This window comes from Microtus pennsylvanicus, chromosome 13 (genome assembly GCF_037038515.1).
Source record: "Microtus pennsylvanicus isolate mMicPen1 chromosome 13, mMicPen1.hap1, whole genome shotgun sequence".
Taxonomy (NCBI): Eukaryota; Metazoa; Chordata; class Mammalia; order Rodentia; family Cricetidae; genus Microtus; species Microtus pennsylvanicus.
The window spans coordinates 31,350,968-31,372,447 of NC_134591.1; the positions used below are offsets into that span (position 1 = coordinate 31,350,968).

Here is a 21,480-nt window from a genome sequence, read left to right on the forward strand (position 1 = left end):
GAAGCGGAGAAGCTAATGCACAGCAGAGGCCAACTGAACAAGGTCTCACAGAAGTAGAGGCAGACGACATGAGTAAAAATCTGTGCTCTCCTGAGTAATAAAGGTAAGGAAAAAAAAGCCACTGTAATTGTGCTGTTATTGAGTATAGTTTTAATGTTTCTATACCCTTGAAAATCTGCCCCATTACACAGGAAAACCTCACAACCATCAGTGCAAAAACTTTATTTATAATTTGTTTCTCCTCAACACAACTTTATAATATCTGAATTTAACCCACAGTTCCGTTTTCTTTCTTCTCTCTTTTAAATACCTGAAATCAGTCATGTAAAATGTGAAAAAAAAAAAAAGTACCCCCATTAATCAGTTGAAAACCTCAGCTTCCCTTCCCCAATGTTACAGCAAATTTAAGATAAGTCTACAGCATTCGCTTACTTTAGCTGGCTCTGATACGGAGGCATACTTTTTTATTTGAGAGTCAACTCCTAAGGACTTGGCTAATTGTATAGCATTCATATCATCACTGATAAGTGTCCCAAGAGCCACAAGGAGTCTAAAAGTGGCTTCTAGGTCTTGTACAACTTCCAAGATTGTGCTAATTACTGACAAGCACTGAGCTTTCCCCTCAATGTTATGGTCTTTATGGAAACAAACAGAATAGTTCAAGGTCAATGTAGCCAGAGCAATATGAATGTTCTTATTGCCCCCTGATTTCAGTTCTATTGCTTGTGATATCAGTGATTCTCTCTGGGCCATCATGAGCTTTTGTCCTGCCTGACTAACAAAGCAATTGCAAAAAGTCCTAAGAGCAAGCAGCTGGTTTGCAGGCTTTCCTTTAGGGTTCAGGAGGTTGATGAGATGGCTGCTGAACTGATCTCCTTCTTTTTCACTGCAGAAATTCTCATTCACACTGGGATGTTTAATTGATAGCCGAAGAATGTCAAGTGCAGGAAAGACAATGTCTATTAAAAAGAAATACTTATTAATACATATGAAAAATCTAGAAAATTCCTTATAGTTATTATTCAATTTTACTTTATTTTCCCACTACAAAATGACCATTTATAGGAAATGTGAAAAATGTTTTTATATTTATATAAACTAGGCTATATGCTTCAAAACTGAAATAACTCTTAGATTGTCTAATAGTCTGACATAGCAAAATATTCATTAATCAGATGAATGACTGAAGTAGGGAATCTAGCTTTAAATATCTGGTAACCAGGCCAGAGAGTTAAGTTTTGGAAGGAGCTTTGTAACTGAGTGCTGTATAGCTGCCATGTGAACATTTAATGAACAATCTTATTGTGAATGTAAGGAAACAAGACATTAATTATATGCTCCATAACCTAAGGACAATCATGTGTAAAAGATCTTCACATACACTAGAACAAGAAAACCCTAATAAACTAAAGTCTTAATTATGGCACTCAAAGGAAATATAGTGACAGAACACAACAGGCAGTCAAAGCGAACAGTTAAATCTTAAACATGGCTATTTTGTAGTAAAGAAAAATCTTTTTTCGCTGGGCAGTGGTGGCACACGCCTTTAATCCCAGCACTCGGGAGGCAGAGGCAGGCGGATCTCTGTGAGTTCGAGACCAGCCTGGTCTAGTTCCAGGACAGGAACCAAAAGCTACAGAGAAACCCTGTCACGAAAATCAAAAAAAAAAAAAAACAAAAAAAAAAAACTTTTTTTCCTCCAGTAAATGTCATGAAAAATAAATCATGGGCTTGAGAGATGGATTAGTGGTTTGGAGCACTTGCTGCTCTTGCAGAGGACTCAGGTCCAAGTTCCAGAACCCAAATGGCGACTCTTAACTCCCGTGCCTGGTGATCTGTTGCCCACTTCCTTCCTTCACACTCACCAGGCACTCATGTGGCACCCATACATCTGTGCACACATGACATTCATACACGTAAGATTAAATACATTTCCAAAGATTTTTAAAAACCATGAGAGGTTCTTTTGGTTTTCAAAAAATATGATAATGATATAAAAGGTAGAATAATAGTAGATGCTTTTAATATGTAGTTAATAGGTCACAAAGAATTTCTAAAGGTAATTATTATCCCAAATAATGAAATATAAAATCTCAAACATTTTTAATTCTAAAATAATAGAAATTCTAAAAGAATTTCTGATTTTTGATTGATTATGAATGTTCAATTAGTCAATGAAAATAATTCAAACTGGGAGAATCCAAATTCTAAAACATTCCTGGTTCCTAAATTTCAGTTAAGGTATACCGAACATACACCATCGGAATCTCATGGGTTGTGACTAACAAGATTATGAATTATAGTAATGTGGTGAGGCCTTTCTGCATAATGTTCATAATCTCAATTAGAAATACCCACATTAACTTTTAGTTAATCTAGAAGAATCAGCAATATTGGCAGAAATAAAAGGTTCTTAGTTAAAATTTGAAGATACTACTTACCTTCAGGCCAGTTGATGGCTTTCCACAAAATCTGGAGTTGCTGGGCCGTTGGCTTTTCTGAAGAATTATTACAAATTAGAGATAGTATCTTTTCGAGAAGTACCAACTCATCTTCAGTTAGCTTCTTGTCTTCAGGTGCAGTTCCATTAAGTTCCTTTAGCTTTCCTAGAACCCAAAACCTGAACTTAGCCAAATAATACATATGCCATTTTCAGGAATGCTCTCCTACACAGTAACACTCTTCTCAGCAATTATCAAAACCCATCAAATGAGGTCCATGAGCATTTCTGTGTAGTGTAGGAAAGGCAATCAAGACCCTCAGATCCTGCTTTAGAGCCACTCTGAGTGTTTTTCAAAGCAACAGTTATGTATGTATGTATGTATGTATGTATGTATGTATGTATGTATGTATGTATATTCAAGTATAAGTCATCTTCCATTTCCCCCAAATTTGTAGTAACTTAAAATATTTAATCTATTATTTTTATATGTTGTATGATATGTGTGTGAATGCGGACATACATGTGACCATGGCTTGCATGAGGCAGCCAAAAGATAACCTAAGCATCAAGGCATCAATTCTCTCCTTTTACCAGATTCCAGGGATCAAACTTAAATCATCAAGCTTGTACTTTTACCGGCTGAGCCACCTCACCAGTTTCAAATTTACAAATCTTTTTTTTTTAAATTAAAAAAATTTTTCTTTTAATTTTTTTATTTTGTGTGCATTGGTGCTTTGTCTGCATGTATGCCTGTGTGAGGGTGTCAGATCCTCTGGAACTAGAGTTACAGACAGTTGTGAACTGCCTCATAACTGTGGGTGCTGGGGACTGAATCTGAGTCCTCCGGAAGAGTAGTCAGTGCTCTGAGCCATCTCTCCAGCCCCCAAATTTACAACTCTTTAACAATCACAAATGGACTTTGGACCTATCTCACTTGTATTTGGCACTACAATTTCAACATTGCAAATTAATGAAAACAAAATTTTGAGAAATGTAGAAAACAAGGAATCTCTTAGATCTGTATAATTAACAAATGTTTAAGTGTGTGTATACTTTTTAGTTCAAAATATTACCTATCAATGCTATTTTTAACAATAATATAAAGAATAATGAAAAAAATCTCTGCCTTATGTCAAGGTACAACTGTTATTTCAATTAATCTTCACCATCAGCTTTGTAACAAAGGGATAAAGTAATTTATAGTTCAAAATTTTCCCTTTTCACTTTAATTTGAGAAAAACTGACAGAAAAGCAATCAGAGTAAACAGTGTATTTTTCTCTTTCTCTCACCCACTCTGTTCCCCTGTGGCCCCCTTCCCCAGATAGTTTCAATATACAATTCAGGCTAGCCTTAAATTTGTACTCCTCCTGCTTCATCCTCCCAAATGTTACAAATACCCGAATCTATTTTTATTTATCATTTGAAAGCTTGACTTTACTCCATCTACAAGAAGCAGGGTCCAGAGTGAAACAGTGGAAAGGCATGGAGGTCAGAGGACATGGTGTTTCCTCCGTTTCCTCCATTCGAGTACCGACTGGCTCTGTCTAGAGGGCATTATGTTTTTTAATTGAAAATAGAATTTTTCCATATATTCTGATATAGCTTTCCCACCCCCAACTCCTCCCAGATACTCCCTACTTCTCCATCCATCTAAATCCACACCCTCTCTCTTTAGGATACAAATAGGCATCTAAAATACTAATACTACTACTACTAAGATAAAATAAAAACAAACACAACAAAAGAAAGGAAAAGAAGAGAAAGAGCCAAAACAAACAAGCAAACAGCCCTCAGGAAACACATATAGGAACTCACAAACACAAACACATAAAAACACAAATCTGGAAACCATAATGCATATGCAAAAATAAAGTTGTTTTTTTTTTCTTAAAAAAAAAAAAAAGCCCTGAAAAACATCATGAAACAAAGAACCTCCAAAAAATACGACTGAGTTCATTTTGTGTAGGATACTATTTATTTTTAAAGGACAGACTCTAAAGTGGGGTGTGGTAGTACGATGCTTATAATCCTAACACTCAAAAGGGTGAGGCAGATAGACCAGGAGTTGTGGACAAGCTACATAGTAAAAAACTGCTTTAAGGGGCTGAAGAGATGGCTCAGTAGTTAAGAGCACTGACTGCTCTTCCAGAGGACCCAGGTTCAATTCCCACCATCCACATGGCAGCTAACAACTGTCTATAACTCCAAGATCTCACATCCTCACACATACATACAGACAAAACACCAATGCAAGCAAATGAAAATATTAAAAAAAACTGCTTTAAAATAACAGAAAAATATTATCTTTACTTTTCAAATATGCCACAATGTAACTCATTTATTTTCACACACACCCCTCCTGTAAAACCCTCAAGAGTTTGAGGGTAGAATTTACATTTCCCCTAAATAGGTGCTTTCTATTAGTCATGATAACCATTTATCCTGTATTTGTACAAAACTTTTTATAACCCATAAAGGTTAAATTATCAGACTGTTGTCAACACAGCTGGCTAACAACTACCTCACTAGAAGTCTCTATTCATTTAGGAAGCCAAATCCTTGCACATGTCAAGTGGAGGAAGATTAAGTCTTGAGAACATCTCTAGCTATTATTGGGTATGTAATAAAAACATTAATATAGACTTACCTAATATTTGCATAGGGTTTGCTTGGTCAAAGGTAAGAGCTTCTTTTTTGGGGAAATAAATATTCACCGTTTTAGATGCAGCTGAACGGTAGGCACTACTTCCTATTTAGGGGAGATCATGAAAATTATAACAAATACTCAAAGTGAGATTTTTTTTCCCTAATTGATGACTGTGTTCTCACAATTACTGAGATATGTAATTTTATTTCAAGGCATAAAATAAAAACAGCAAGCCATCTCTAAACCATTCACAAACTTTTGGATACTGCTTATATTTATCAATGTAGTAATTTCTGGCTTATAAAATGGAAGTAAAGATTTAGAAAAGGGCCTATCAAATTTCCTAATTTTGTTCTTAAAATTCTACCTAAAATATCTTAAAAAGGTTAAGTAACAAGGATAAAACTTCATTCTTGTCTTAATTAACACTCTGTTAACTCTTTTCTCATGTCCTTCATTGCTTATTTAAAATACAGGAGTCAGTCTCATCATTTTCTATATCTTTATAAATTATACTTGTTAATTAGATAACTCAATTATCTAACGATTAATAAAAATGGTCCAACACAGCCAGATGTGGTGATGCACACCTTAAATCCCAGCACTCAAGAGGCAGCGGCTGTCAAAGTTCTTTAAGTTCTAGGCTGGCCTTGTCTACATAGCAAGTTCCTCAACAGCCAGGGTTACACAGAGATCCTGGGACAAACAAACTATCACAAATTGAAATTTTAGTAATATTCAGTGGAATAAAATGACCTCAAATTAAAATTTCTTCAACTAAAACTGTCTTTTGTTGTTACTTATGTTTATGGACACTTTTAATGCCAGCACTTGGGAGGCACACTATGAGACAATGTCTTAAATTAACAAAACCAAAACAAAAATCGTTTGCAGCACCAGGGAATCAAAGTTGGAAGGCAGGATGAATTCTAGGTAATAACTCAACAAACCAGGCTAAGGCCTAAGAAGTTTCAATGAAATTTTTAGAATTCAAAAGAAAAGAAATTTAAAGTACCTACCTGTAAATGGATCGACTCCAGCTATGGAGGTGCCCATACCTGCAGAACCCGGCATGTAACGACCAGCACCTACAACGCAGTAATACTCCTAGTGAGCAAAGTACAGATCATAAAGCCTAAGTCACTGCTTCCTGTAACACGATTAATAAAAGCCCAGAGACAGAAACTGGGGTTCAACCTGAAGGTCAGAAAAGCAAAACAGCCAACCACTGGTTCTTACCTCTACCTCAGTCTGAAATGGTGATCCTGCCTCCAGGAATCTCAGAATGACACTGTCTGTGAGAGCTGTTTCCTCGCATTTTATATTCATCTCAAAGGCTGGGAAAGGTGTGTACCACTACCACCTGGTTTCAGTGGCAAACTAGTGTGGCTACTGGGATTAAAGGTGTGTGTCACCACTGCCTATTCTGAAAGGCTGATCAGTGTGGCTGTTTTACTCTCTGAACTTCAGGTAAGCTTTATTTATTAAAATACAAATGAAATATCACTACAGCTTCCTTACACTAATGATATCACCATCAATCACACTTCAAATTCACACACACATGCTTCTACAGAAAAATGCTTATAGCTGTGTTGCTGATTAGAAAGTGCCCACTACATTTTCACTAACAAATAATTCTTGGGGCTGGAAAGGTAGCTCAGTGGTTAAGAGCACTGTTCTTAAAACTACCGGTAAAAAGAAAGTCATCCTCTATATATTCTTCAGGTCCTTATACCATTTAAAATGTAATCACATACTCAAAAGAATTCCTTAACAGACAACACACTGCCAAAGCATATAGCTTGAGAGTTGGCTGTCGATACACAAGGTGCAACCACTTGCATCTAGGTGATGACTTTATTCATTAAAGAAAGGATTCTCATCAAGAGAAATTTAGAGTTCCATGACACTGACCTACAGTTATAGTGAAACAATCTATGGCTGAAAAAGGGTCGTAGTATAAGACTATAAGACAATCCTGAAGCCATTTTTGACAATTCTGAATCCTCTCAGCCTCTGTGCCATAGTGCCTCCCCTCCTCCCCTGGGAACCAAGGGCCTAACAGCTACACTCGCACGTACTCAGTTCCTGAACAATTACCCATATACGTATGTTTTGGTTCGGTCCCCTGGGAAACGGGGTCAAAATGACCTCTTACCTCATCTGATCTGGCAACAGCTCTCCAGTCAATTATTGGTAATAGCCCTTTCGAATAAGCCAATCAGAATAGTCAAAGAACAACCCCCTTGCTTCTGTGGCCCCTTTAAAAGTAGCCTGTGCCCACTATTCGGGGGTCCCTCGGCTTCCCAAATGCTGGGGGACCCTGTCATGACAGAATTAATAAAATCCTCATGCTTTTGCATCGGCTGTGGTGTGTGAGATGGTCTCTGGGGGCAACTCCTTCTCGGTGTTTGGACGCTAGAGTCCAACAGTAGGTTTATATTCCCATGAGTGCTGAGTTTGGAAGGTCACTGGATTCCATGAAAGGTCATGAATCGCCTGCAAACTGGGTATATTGTCCATGAACTCTACCTCAAGATTCAACAGCATTCAAAGAAATATACTCATGCATTTTGAAACTAATCATTAGCTTGCCTATCTCAGGAAATAAATGAATCCTGAAAACCTCTAATGACACTTTAAGAAGCCACTAATAAAACTCAGATTAGGAACAATGATCCTAGACAGCTGGGCAGAATGCCTCCTTCCAGGCTTAGTCAAAACATGCATGAGGAACATCTTGATTGCACTGCTCCATCCAATACCAAAGACTCATATGGCTCCTTCTTCGCCATGACTTATGATAGTGTCTTGCCAATAATAACACTGGCCCTACACCTTGGTTAGAGGACTCCCCTATTATCTCATTTCATAGATTTTTAAAAAAGCCCAGAGGAGTTAAAGAGCTTACCAATTTCTCAAAGCAAGCATGTGGTAGAGCTAAGGTTGGTACTATGGTCATCTTAAATTAAATACTCTAACTACTCTGCTCTCCTTGTTGGAAGAACCACTGGAGAAAACAATGTTCTTGTTACATGTTCTTTAAAATCATGAGAAAATCTACACACTGTAGGAAAAAGCAAAAATTGTAAGTTAAAGATCTATCAAAATTGGAAATAAACATAAGAGAACTATTATTGGATCATATCTCCAAAATGTAAAGCCAATATATAATACAAAATGTTATATACCAAGCCAATATATCAAGATTATAGTAACGAAATGCATCCCACCTGTGAAAGGATCTGCTGTCTGCACTGTGTTGGAAGGTCCTGAAGAGCCTGGAACATAGCGACCACCACCTATCCATGCAGAACAATGGAAAAGCTCAAGTACATTAAAACTGATAAACAGCATGGTATTTATGCTAAAAGAACCAAAGTTTGGAAAAAAAAGACCAGTAGCAAAGCTGTTACATGACAGAATGATAGAGATTATAGCCAAATAGCTTACTGTTGCACAGAAACTAAAATTTCAGTGGTTCTCCAAGCACAGTTCCTTTCCTTTTAAAAATGTATATGCCACTCACAAAGAAAAAATTAACTTTCTTCAATGTAGTCTCACTGGGGATATTAACCACGTCTGAGGACAGGCCCCACACCCAGTAGTAAATGGTTAACACAAAACAAACTCAATTGTACTTGCATATTTTTGTAGACTTTTTTGTCTTATGTTGCTTTGTTTGTACTTTTTTCCTGGTCTTATTGGTGTTTGGTTTGTATATTATGGTTTCCGATTTTGTGTTTTCATGGCTTTTGGTGTGTGTGTGAATTCTTGTGGGTTTTGTTTGCCTATTTGTATTCTAAAGACAGAAAGAAAGGGCATGGAGTTGTATTGAGTGGAGAGGCAGGGAGGATTTGAATGGAGTTGGGGAAAGGGCAGAATATATTTAGCAAAAAAAAATTATGTGTATATATTTATTTTTTATACCTGCATGCATGTGCCTAGGGTCCTCTGATGCATCAGAGCCCCTGGAACTGGAGTTACAAACAGTTGTGAGCTGTCACATGGTGCTGGTACCAGAACCTGTGTCTTCTACTAGAGCAGTAAGTGCTCTTAACCACTGAGCTGTCTCTCCTGCTCCTAAGTGTAGTTTCTTAACTGATGCCAGTTTGAAATGTTAGCCCCAGCACATTCATATAGAAATAACTGAAATCAATATATAGAATTGTAAGTGGCGTGTGACCTAACAATGTATGTATGGAATTCCTATTATCATTCCTGTACAGATTTACTAGGATTCCTGTGGTTGCTGTTGTATGAATATCACTGACATTAATGTTAATCTTTTGGAAAGCTCTGGGTTCCTTAACTCACATGCCAAAGAGTGCACAGTGCTGAGAATCTAGCAGGAAATATAACTGTAACTCCTGACATCAACTGATGGAGAGAGAAATGCTACAGTGTATGAGGGCAACAAAGGAGACATTTTCACTGATGTGCACACAAGCACAGATGTGTGAAAATTTTTTAGTACATATACATACACGCACACTTACACAGGTGCACCCTCCAACACACACACGCAACTTATAAAGTTAGAATTTAGAAGAACAAAACAAGCCGAGTGGTTGCTAATATCCCAGACAGAGCCAGGTGTCTAGTTTTACAGGACTACAATGTGTTCACTGTTTTGCACCATAGTCTGAAACAAGAAAATATCCAGGCACTAAGTATGCAGTCTCACCCACCCTTCTCTTTATGCGAAATCCAAGTATTTGGAGGGTTAAACCACTTATGAAATTTGAAAATTTGAAATTTATGCCCTGGCAATGCTGAAGTATACATGAGAAACCCACATATGGTGGTTCTGTTGAACTTATCCATATTGGGTTTCATGGTCTAAGTTGATGAGGACAACTGACCAGGTTCTGAAAATTTTGATTATGTTAGTTCAACTATGTAAATAGGCAATGGATTCTTACACTAGAGCGAGAGAAGAGAATGTGACGATCATGTAGTACTTGTGAGGAAAGAAAGGAAATCTATCCAAAGAAGAATTTGGAAGAAGGGGACATGGGAATTTTATAAAACAAAAAGCACTAGCACATGAAAAACACGGGTAAAAGAAAAACATGAGACCATAGAAAAATGCTTGGCTAGAATGCGCAAGGCCTTTCCTGAATTTAAACCCAACTATAACACATGCAGGCTCACACAAATACATGCACCACAAAAGGAAGATATTAACTGTAAGTATCTATTTTAAAATTTTACTTAGAAGTTTTGTTCAAAGAAGAGACAAAACATCCTACTTCCTCTGTACCTCAATTTTCTGGATCCAATATGTATAGCAATACTTCCTGGATTATAATTTATATGCTAGCAATAACTCCTAATCCCATTAATGTCACTTTTATTACAGATAACACATTAAATTACAGTAATAGAATACAAATCACATGATCAATCTCTGCCTTAAGAGTTGACATACAAGCCGGGCGGTGGTGGCACACGCCTGTAATCCCAGCACTTGGGAGGCAGAGACAGGCGGATCTCTGTGAGTTCGAGGCCAGCCTGGTCTACCAAGGGAGTTCCAGGACAGGCTCCAAAGCTACAGAGAAACCCTGTCTCGAAAAACCAAAAAAAAAAAAAAGAGTTGACATACATATATAAACCTCATATGAAAACACTGTGATGGTTTGAAAAAAAAAAAAAAAGAGTCCCCATGGGCTCATGCATTTGAATACCCAGTCCTCAGTTGGTGGATCTGTTTGGGAAGGATCAGGAGGTGTGGCCTTGTTGAAGGTGTGTCACTTAGGGCAGGCTCTGAGTTTTCAAAAACCTCACACAGCTCACAATTAATTCGCTGCCTTGTGATTGTGCCTCAAGATGGGAACTCTCAGTTACCGTTCCAGTACCTGCCTGCTGCCATTACTTTTCACCATGATGGTCATGAATTTTAAGCATGAAACTGCAAGTCCCAAAGAAACACTTTCTTTTATAAACTGCCTTGGTCACAGTGTCTTATCACAGCAACAGGAAAGTAGCGAAGATAGCCATAACACACATTTTTAAAAAGCCTTGAGCAGCTGGGCATGGTGGCACACGCCTTAATCCCAGCACTTGGGAGGCAGAGATAGACAGATCTCTGAGCTCAAGGCTACTTAGCCCGTCTACAGAGTGAGTTCCAGGAGAGCTAGGGCTACATAAAGAAATTCTGTCTCAAAACAACAACAAAACCTAAAAACCAACCAAATAAAATAACCAGCCTTGGTGAAGTGGCTTGAAAAGTAATGGCACCTGCTGGCCAGCCTAAGAACCTGAGTTTGATCCTTGAGAAACACCTGGGAGAAGAGAACCAATTCCTGAGAGGTGTCCTCTGACCTCCACGTGTTATGGCTTATGTATGTCCACAAACATCTGCCCACATACACACAAATTAATTTTAAAAAAATCCAGTAGAAAGTTTTTATTTTAAAAAACAAAAACTACAAAGTCTGGGAGTGTAGCTTAGTAATACAGGCAAGCATGGTATGGATAAATTCCTAGATTTGAGGCTTATTACCATAAAAAAATAAATAAAAGCATATCTTTAATTTTTTTATTTCAAATTATTGAATCAAAGTATCTTAATTTTATTTAGTTTACTGGGAGGTTATATATCTAATTTTTTTGGTTTTATTTATTTTTATTCTATGTGCATGAATGTCATGAATGCATGTATGTATGTGTACTACATGTGTGACCTGTACCTGTGGACATCAGAAGAGGGCAATGGGTTCTCTGGAGCTAGAGTTATAGACGGTAGTAAGCCACAGGACTGGGAACTGAATCTGGATGCTCTGTAAGTGTTCTTAAGAAGTGAGCCATCCGTTCAGCCACTATATATGTATGCATATGTGTATACACGTGTATATGCATATATGTATATTTATAGATATGTGTATGTTCATAAATATTTTATTTAGTGTTAACTATGTGTAGACCTGTGTACAATGGGGGTATGCACGTATGTACTATGCCTGCAGAGGGTATTAGTTTCTCTCTGGAGATGGAGTTTTAGGCAGTTGTGAGCCTTCTCCTGTAGGTGCTGGGAACTAAACTTGAGTCCTCTGAAAGAGTGGCAGTAAGCATTCTTAACTGTTGCTAAGCCATCTTTCCAGCTCCACAAAGATATATTTTGAAAGAGAGTAGTTTTATAATTGTTTCAGTGAAATATAAACCTGGTGTACACTTTGAGGTTTACCATTACAAGATAAAAAGGCTGAGTTATACCTCAGTAGTAAGAGTATGTATTTTCACGTGCATAAGACGTTGGTTAATATCTCCACTAAATAGAAACAAATACCCTCCTCCCCCGACACACACACAGCCCCCAACCCTAACACTAACGTTAGTTAGTTAGTACATAAGACTTAATACAAGTCCAAACTCACCTGTAAATGGGTCTGAAAAACTGGTATTACCAAGTCCCAGCTTTTGACCTTTTGTGTTTTCAATAATAAATTTAGCCACCTGATCCAAAAACATGGGATTCAAATCATTTTTCTGCAAGAAGTTGTACGCAGCCAGCCAGGGATCCTCGCTGACATTATATGGTAATTTATATGCTGGTCCACCTTCATTGACATCAATTGAAAAAACATAATCAAATTCCTATAATGAAAAAAGAAAAAACAAAAGGTAGATAATTCACCTGTTCAAATATGGTAAAGATATGTATAAAATAATACAGGTGTTAGGTGTTTTTATTCTAACAATTTATACTTTAAAACATTCTCCAAAATGCAAAGGTGAAAGCTTTCTATTGGCAGATAAGGAGCCAAAGTGTGCATGTGCTGCAAAATTAGTGTTTCATTAGGAGTGGGGCAGGTGATGGCTGAGATGGGCAACTGAGTATCATTATTAATTCCAGGTCCAAAACAAGGCTCCCAAATGGTTGATCTCAAGGTCAAAATTTTTGGCTGTTAGGGTCCCCTACTCACCAAGACATTGGCACATAAGCACAGCCCTACAGTGTCCCTCATGTATTGCCAAGTTTAATAGAGACAGGCATTAAGCATGAGATGAAAGAAACTCCTAATCCAAACTGACTGGAAACAGTTTTGTATGGGAAATTCTAAATGATAGAAAATGGCTAATTTGTCATATGCAGCTTCCTCTACACGGAAAGATTTTATATAGATATATTTGAAAGTTTAATTATATATTTTAATGTATATATTAAATCTACTTTAAGACAGAAGATAATTTTTTTACAATAATGTACTTTATAATGCCAAAATACCAAAGAAAATTTTATTAGCAGAGAAAATTTCTAATTTTTAATTTCTAATAATTAGAAAGCAGAAGTAGACATACTTTCCCTTCATATAACACTTTTCCAGATGTTTGCTGATTAGCACCAGATGAGCCAACAACATCACCAATTTTTATCCACCTCCTGTCACTAACACTCCACTGGTAGGCTTCAACTCTCTCTCCATCTCTGATTAGACGAGTCTGTCCTTCTCTAGTACCTTAAAACAAATATTTTAACAATCAAAGGTTGACTAGCAGAGCAAAATCCAAAAACACTTAGACAAATTTTAACATTTTTTTAATGGATGCTTCTAAATTAACATTAAGACAAACAAGAAGAATATGGCTTCTCTCATCAGTTATGTGTGATAGTAAAAATCCTCAAGTATCAGTATCTGGCATTGAGAACAAATGAAACATTATCAAACATTTTCTGTTATTACTCTCGGTATTCCAAAAGGCAAGTTTGGCGGTTCTCTTCCTCCCTCACTCCCTGAGATAGTTTTTCTGTTATGCCTTGGCTATCCTGAAACTCACTCTGTAGACCAGGCCAGCCTTCAATTCACAGAGATCTGTCCGCCTCTGCCTCCCAAGTGCTGGGGTTAAAGGTGTGCACCACCATTGTCTGAACTACAATTACTCTATAATAGTTACCTGGTTCATTGAGATGTTCCCTCCCAGGAAGTTGCTCCGCATTAATGTCTCCTAAGTCACCAGTTTTGGAATCGATAGTTGCCTGAGAGAGCTCCCTCTCAAAAGCCTTGATTTCTTCAGTGCTTGCTGTCCGATCCTCTGACTCTGTAAACACTCTAATAATACCATCACTACAAGAAAAGTAAACCAATTTAAATCTCTGACACAGTTTATTATCATTCCCTCATGTGAATAAAACAAAAATTATCTGTATGCATAAATATGAAAAGTATCACTATGCATTGTGAAGAATGCTGACTACAGCATACATTATCCAGCTATGTAAAGAAAATACATTTAAACACAATTTTCAATTTCTAAAAAAAAAAAATGCCAGTGACTGAACCTACCAGAACCTTGTATCCATTAGGCTAGTGTTCTAACACTGAGTTATACCTCAGCATTTGGTTTTTCTGAGACAGGTATGTGCATACAACAAGGCCACAGTATTTATACACAGCAAGGCCAGTCTTGAATGTATGATTTCCCACATCAGACTCTCAAGTGCTCGGATTACAGGTAAGTGTCATTACGACCAGCACAATATTCAATTCTATGCTACATATTTACTGTGAAAATTTAAAAATACAGTATTTACTTCTTAAAATTACTATTACATAGGCAACGTACACTATCAAAAAGAGTTGGTTGGACACTGTGGCATATACTTCTAATTACAGCCTAGGTTTCACAGCAAGACCCTGTCTTGAAAACAAAACAAAAAATATTGAAAACAAGCAATCAAAACAACAAAACGAAATCAACAAAATGTGCACACTTGTGCACGCAAAACAAAAATCCACAAACAAAGCAAGTAAGCAAACAAAAAACCCCACAAAACAAAATCCTCCAGTATTTCCCTCATCTACACACATTCACTCCATAAATGGAAATTGTGTTATCAACAGAAATTCTAACTTCTTACTCAATTTTCAAAATCCAATTTAATGTTTATAGAAAGTTTTTTCATACAGATCTCTAGTTTTTCTTCTAACTTCCTTGGAATTTGGAGTTTTCACTACACAATTTATAATACTATACCACAAAGTAAGTACCAGGTCTTGAAAAGTTCTTATTACTGTTGTTTACTTAGTAACAAAAATGTGCAAACAATCCACCCAGTTCACCTGAAATTTCCATGGTTTACTTATGCACACTCAAGTACCAACCAACCACCTAAACACAAAAATTTATTGACTGACTAGAATATAAATACCTCGCACCAACCACAATGTCACCATTATCTAGCACACAGCAGCACCATATAGACTGAGCTGGAAGTCGGATTGTTTGGGCACATTCACCATGTTTCCATATTCTGAGAGATCTGTCTTCTGCTGTTGTCACAAAATCTAAAATAAATAAAAACAGAAGAAAAATTTGTTTAGATAAAATTGAGCATATTTATAGAACATGTTTTTCTATGTAATAACTAATTTAAAATTAATTTTGGATTTTGTAACTTGTTACAACTTCAAAATCATACTTTTATTCATTTCAAATTTTACACTCTATTCTTTGGACCAATTAATTACAAAAAGTCTCTCCTCAGACACTCAAACGTCTTTTTATAATATAGTCATCTACTCTGAATTAATATAAAGGTGGTCACAGAAATTTCTAAAGAATAGAATGTAATAGCAAAAATTTAAATATATGTCATAAGTTAATCTTACCTCTACAATTTGGAAAGACAGATATGCTATAAATATAATTTGTATGTCCGTAGTATACTTCAAGACACTCTCCAGTAATCTGCCACCTTCTAATACTTGCATCATTTGCACAGGAAAGAAATTCTGTTTCACTCAAAATTGCCAAACCTCTTACACAGTCTTCGTGCCCTGGATTTAAAAAAGAATACAAATCAATAAATTGCACCATTTGGTTGATAACACTGTGCAGCTTATTAATACCATAAAACTTATGAGTACTGAAACCTAATTTTTCAAGTTATAGAAATTTTATTTTCTCCTGTACAAAGTGGTCTGATAATCAATGCCATTTAGCAATACTGTTTATCCCCAGTCATAGGAAGTTATTCTATATTTTTCTATCTTCTCCAGATGATTTTTGAAACCCTCAGGATATTTTGTACCAGGCTTGACCTCCAACTCAGAGAGATCTACCTGCTCTGCCTTCTGAGTGCTGGGCTTAAAGGAATGTGCCACCAGAATTTTAATTTTTAAGGAATAAATGAAAAGGAAAAACAATAAAAACTCACACCCAAATATTAATGGCCTACAGTAAATGAGCAAACCGTGTGACACTCCTATTAGTCAGCAGAGGCTGAAGGTGTGGTTCAGCGGGAGCATGTGCTTTAAAGTACAAGGGAGTAAGTTCAAATCCTCAAAGCTGAATGTCCATCAACAACTAAATAACCAGACAACGGATGCCTCACTGAATCAAAGAACCAGTTTAACTCCATACACACAACATACACAAAACCACACTCGCCCAAATGTCCCAATTATACTGAGTTTTTAAAATTACCATTTTTCAGCTTCTAAACTTTCGAGGAAAAACAATAAACAATTGAGCAGGTTAGAAGAATATTATGTATTATAAAAGTTGTTAACACTGACATTACCTGAAAAAGTCCTCTCACACCTTCCAGCCTTCCACAGTTTAATAGTCTTGTCTGCTGATCCAGTTAACATCAAGCCCTGCTCTGGTAAAATCTTTACGGCCCATACTGCAGCTGTGTGACCCTGTGAGTAACAAAGGTATCAACTTGAGATGCCGCAGAATCTTCAATCTCCACTTATCTAAAATATCCACACAGAAACGATACCTGTAATGTCATCATGCATTTGTCATTCAGCCAGACTTTAGCAGTGGTGTCCCATGAGCCACTAAGTAATGTCCCAAATTTTCCAGACGAAAGACTACAAACTAAGGGGGAAAAGTAATTAGTTAGTATATTTTCATGTGAACAAATGCTCAACCTGGCAAGCTTCTAAAGTATTATAATTTTTAAGTAAATTTGTGAAGTGAAGTTTCTTAGTCAATAAAATTCTATTCAGAGGAGCTGTGAGGGAACACAGTGTTCAAGATGAAAAGCTTTGGTGCCTGAATGTCTGGGGAAAAGGCCTCGCTGAGTCAGCTATAAGCTTTGTGGCCATAAGGGCAATCCTCAAAGAGTTCTAGGGCTTGTTTGTTTCAATTCTTATTTCCATTTATGTGTATATGCCTGTATGAGTGTATGTCATATGTGTGCAGGTGCCTGTAGACACCAGAAGAAGGTACTGGATAGCCTGGGAACTGGAATTACAGGCAGCTATGAGCTACTCAACCTTCAGGAGTGTTAGATGGAATTGGCAAATGGACTTTGTCAGGGTCAGGATTCAAAGCATGAAAAAAATGTTGAGTCAGTTGGGAACTGTAAATATTCATTAGATAGTTGATAGCAAGAATTTTTGCTTGTTTGAAGTATGATAATGATAATATGGCTATTTCTTCCTTTTAGGAGAAAAAAGCTGGAGCCGGGGAAAAGGTTGTTGGTAATGGGATTGCCTTACAAGCACGAGGACCTAAACTCAAGATGCAAAAGCTATAAAAATGCCAAGGGCTAGTGGTGGTGGTGCACACCTTTAATCCCAGCACTCAAGGGTAGAAAGCAGGCGGATTTCTGTGAGTTCAAGGACAGCCTGGTCTACAAAGCAAGTTCCAGGACAGCCAGAGATATATAGAGAAACCCTGTCTCAAAAAAAAAAAAAAAAAAAAGCCAAGGGTTGATAGGTGACCACGCAACCACGACCACGCTTAGTCCTAGTGCTGGGGAGGTGAAAACTGGCAGAACCCCTCGGGTTGCTATCTGGCCAGGCAAGCCTCAGGCTACTGAGAGTCCTTTTCTCAAAACTTTATAAAAAGGTGAGAGTGGAGAGATGGCTCTATGAAAGAAGATACTTGTGCAAAGGCCTAAAAATCTTAGTTCCATCACTGAATCCCAAGATGGCAGAAGAGAACTGACTCCCGAGTGTAATCATCTGACCTTCTTCTTTTTTTAAAAAAAGATTTATTTATTATGTATACAACATTCCTTCCGTGTGTGCTTGCATGCCAGAAGAGGGCACCAGATCTCATTACAGATGGCTGTGAGCCACCATGTGGTTGCAGGGAATTGAACTCAGGACCTCTGGAAGAACAGACAGTGCTCTTAACCTCTGAGCCATCTCTCCAGCCCTCATCTGACCTTCTTACATGTACTGTGGCATATATCTGCCAAACATACGACTAAAATAATTTCATGTAGCCTTGGTTAGCCTTAAACTCGGGAGATCCACCTGCCTCTACCTCTCAAGTGCTAGGATTAAAGGGTGTGCAACACTACACCTTGCCCAAAGTTAATTTAAAAAAAGAAAGAAAAAAGAAAGGTGGGCAGCACTTGAAGAGCAACAGCCAAGGCTGTTCCTGCTCATCATCCACTCCCACATACACTCACACACAGAATCACTGTTAGCGGAGGGGAAAAAAAAAAAATCAGAATTAATGCATATTAACCACTTGTTTTCTACAACCCACAAAAGCCAAACAATTTTATCTTAAGTGATAGTGGAATTAAAACTACATTTGATGAAACATAAACTACATGAAATACACGTTTCAAGTGTCCATAAATAAAATTTTTTTTCAATGAACTTGGTGGCATAAGCCTATAATCCTAGCTACCCCAGAGGCTAAGCAAGTTGAAGATCTGCCTATGCTACATGTACAATAGACATTCTGATTCATGCTTTTCTGTGAATTAAGGAGTTTTAACAGTCATATAGTCTGAAAAGCCTAAAACATTTAATAACTAACCCTTTACAAAAAAATTTGCAACGATATATACTGAAATACTTATAGAAAAAAAAAAACACCAAAACTTCCTCTACACGGTAGAGGAAGAAAATTAAATAATATAAGCCACTGATAATCCTTAAAGCTATGAAAACTCATGGAGGAGATTTTTATACTATTTACTCCTGTGTATACATATATTTATTTAATAACTCACTATAAAATACCAAGCCTCTAATTTGCGTACATTTAATTTATTTCATAACAGAAACAACTTTAAATTTGTGTCACTCTTCATTTAAAGTATTACATATACACAATTTCACATTCTTTATAGGAATTAAGTTTAAGTGTTTACAGATCAAGTCCCAAACTTCTACACACACTATATAAAGTAAGTGCAGGGGCTGGAGTGATGGCTCAGCTATCAGTGTATATGCTCTTTCAGGGGTCTTGAGTTCACCTCCCAGCACCTATATCTGGTGACCAACAACCACTTACAGCACCAGCTCCAGGAGAGTTTTTGTCTCTGAACTACATGAGCACCTGCATTCAGGTGTCTGTGTAGACACACATACATAATTACAAATGATAAAAATACATCTTTTTGTTGTTTGTTTGTTTGTTTTTCAAGACAGGGTTTCTCTGTATAGTCTTGGCTGTCCTGGAACTCACTCTGTAGACTAGGCTGGCCTCAAATTCAAAAAGATCTGATTGTTTCTGCCTCCTGAGTGCTAGAATTAAAGGCATATGCCAACACGCCCACTTAAAAATAAATCTTAAAAAGTGAAATAAGATAAAAACAAGTACACATAACCACACTGATTTTACACATCATTTCATAACAGAGAGCTATGATATTTCAAAGTATTTTTCCTTCAAAAATTATACCATGCCGGGTGGTGGTAGCCTACATCTTTAATCCCATTTAATCCCAGCACTTGGAGGTAGAGGCAGGCAGATTTCTGTGAGTTTGAGGCCAGCTTGGTCTACAGGGTGAGTTCCAGGACAGCTAGGACAGTTACACAGAGAAACCCTGTCTTGAAAAATAAACAAAAATTATACCATATCCTTAAACACATAGTTCTCAGTCTGTGTTTTGATGTGTTAATAGAGATATCTTACAAGACAAAACAAAACTCTGAGCCGGGCAGTGGTGGCGCATGCCTTTAATCCCAGCACTCGGGAGGCAGAGGCAGGCGGATCTCTGGGAGTTCGAGGCCAGCCTGGTCTAGAAGATCTAGTTCCAGGACAGGGACCAAAAGCTACAGAGAAACCCTGTCTCAAAAATCAAAAAACAAAACAAAACAAACAACGAAAACAAAACTCTGTTTTATTAAGTAAATAACTTCTTTATAAAAATAGAAGAAAACAAAAATTATAAGGCATAGTAATATCACAGTCTCTTTCTTTTATAACTCAACACTTTATTTTTCATATTTATATAGACTTGAAGTATAGCTCAGTGTTAGAGGCTTCCTAGTACACATGAAAACTATCTCATCCCCAGTACCAAAAGGAAAAAAACTATTTGGATATACCAATTGTTAAATCTGAAAGTAAATTTATAACAGAAAATTTACATAACTAAGATGACCCAAAAAGGTTCCCACTAACAAACATAGCCAAAAACGAGAAAAAAGGGTAGGTGGATTGTAACTGAAAGTCTTAAAATTAAAAACAAAACAAACCATCAAGTTATACTCACCAGTATCTTTGTGACCCTTTAAAGTATAAATTGGCATAGGGCTTTCCAGCGAGAAAATGCATATATTGTGGTCATTTCCTCCAGTGGCAATTAGTCCATGAGGATATATATCACTTGAGGGTATGATGCACACACAAGACACAAAATTAGAGTGGCCGCTCATACAATGCATTTCTGTAAAGCCCCTGTTAGGACTGGAAAGACAGAATCATTAATAGGTACACATCTGCCTTCTCCTGGCTTACCCTAAGACATAAAACATGAATATATTCATTACCACTCAGCGTGTATGCCATTCAAAGATGCTATTGTTTTAAATGAAACATTAAATGGCTTCATTGCATGAGTAGAGTATTATATCAGACTGGGAAAATCCTATGTTTTCTCAGAATATATTAATTAAGAGGAAAAACAAGAAAAGGCAGGAGATGGATAGTCTAAGTGGCCTTTTCTCATTCTCCAGTACCATTCTACTCATTAGTTACTGCTATTCTAAGATGGCTCTGGGGAACTGAAATACTTGAAATTAAGACAATGAAATCCAGTCAGTAAACTAAATTTGCTCAATGAAGTATAAACTTACTACCCATTAGTATAGTATGGTAGATGCAGCTAAACAGCTAGAATGTCAATCATTTCAGGATGGAAAAAAAAGGGAACAAATTTACTGTCTGGGAACATAGTGCATTAGTAAGTGCCTTCCTTGGATTACAAATGATTGCCCATTTGTCACATACATCAATGATTTAGCATTCCTGCCTTAGGTAAGTGAAACAATGGTATGATATATTGTGCAGAAAACAATAAACTAGCAACTAAGAGGCATAGACTGTTATACCTCTGGCAATCAAAGAGCTCACAACCCAGTTAAAGCAACTAGGTGAGTACACATAACAAGATCAAACTGGAGACAAACTGAAACTTTTTTTTCCCTCCAAAGCCTACTCACTAGTCCTTTA

The 21,480-nt window shown here is 37.0% G+C and overlaps 1 protein-coding gene across 1 annotated transcript in view; it reads right to left on the reverse strand.

The window, feature by feature from the left end:
- Window positions 1-207: 207 nt before the first annotated feature.
- The window catches only part of Plaa (phospholipase A2 activating protein), a 32,587-nt gene continuing 11,314 nt past the window's right edge, over window positions 208-21,480 (reverse strand). Inside the window, exons 2-14 of the mRNA XM_075945912.1 lie at window positions 20,522-20,715; window positions 16,826-16,926; window positions 16,622-16,742; window positions 15,708-15,875; window positions 15,248-15,383; window positions 13,993-14,162; window positions 13,399-13,556; window positions 12,474-12,693; window positions 8,328-8,396; window positions 6,111-6,179; window positions 5,092-5,193; window positions 2,442-2,606; window positions 208-959 (exon numbers count right to left, since the gene is read on the reverse strand). Of these exons, the coding sequence (XP_075802027.1) occupies window positions 394-959; window positions 2,442-2,606; window positions 5,092-5,193; window positions 6,111-6,179; window positions 8,328-8,396; window positions 12,474-12,693; window positions 13,399-13,556; window positions 13,993-14,162; window positions 15,248-15,383; window positions 15,708-15,875; window positions 16,622-16,742; window positions 16,826-16,926; window positions 20,522-20,715 (2,239 nt within the window). The 3' untranslated portion in view covers window positions 208-393. The remainder of the gene's footprint in view (window positions 960-2,441; window positions 2,607-5,091; window positions 5,194-6,110; window positions 6,180-8,327; window positions 8,397-12,473; window positions 12,694-13,398; window positions 13,557-13,992; window positions 14,163-15,247; window positions 15,384-15,707; window positions 15,876-16,621; window positions 16,743-16,825; window positions 16,927-20,521; window positions 20,716-21,480) is intronic.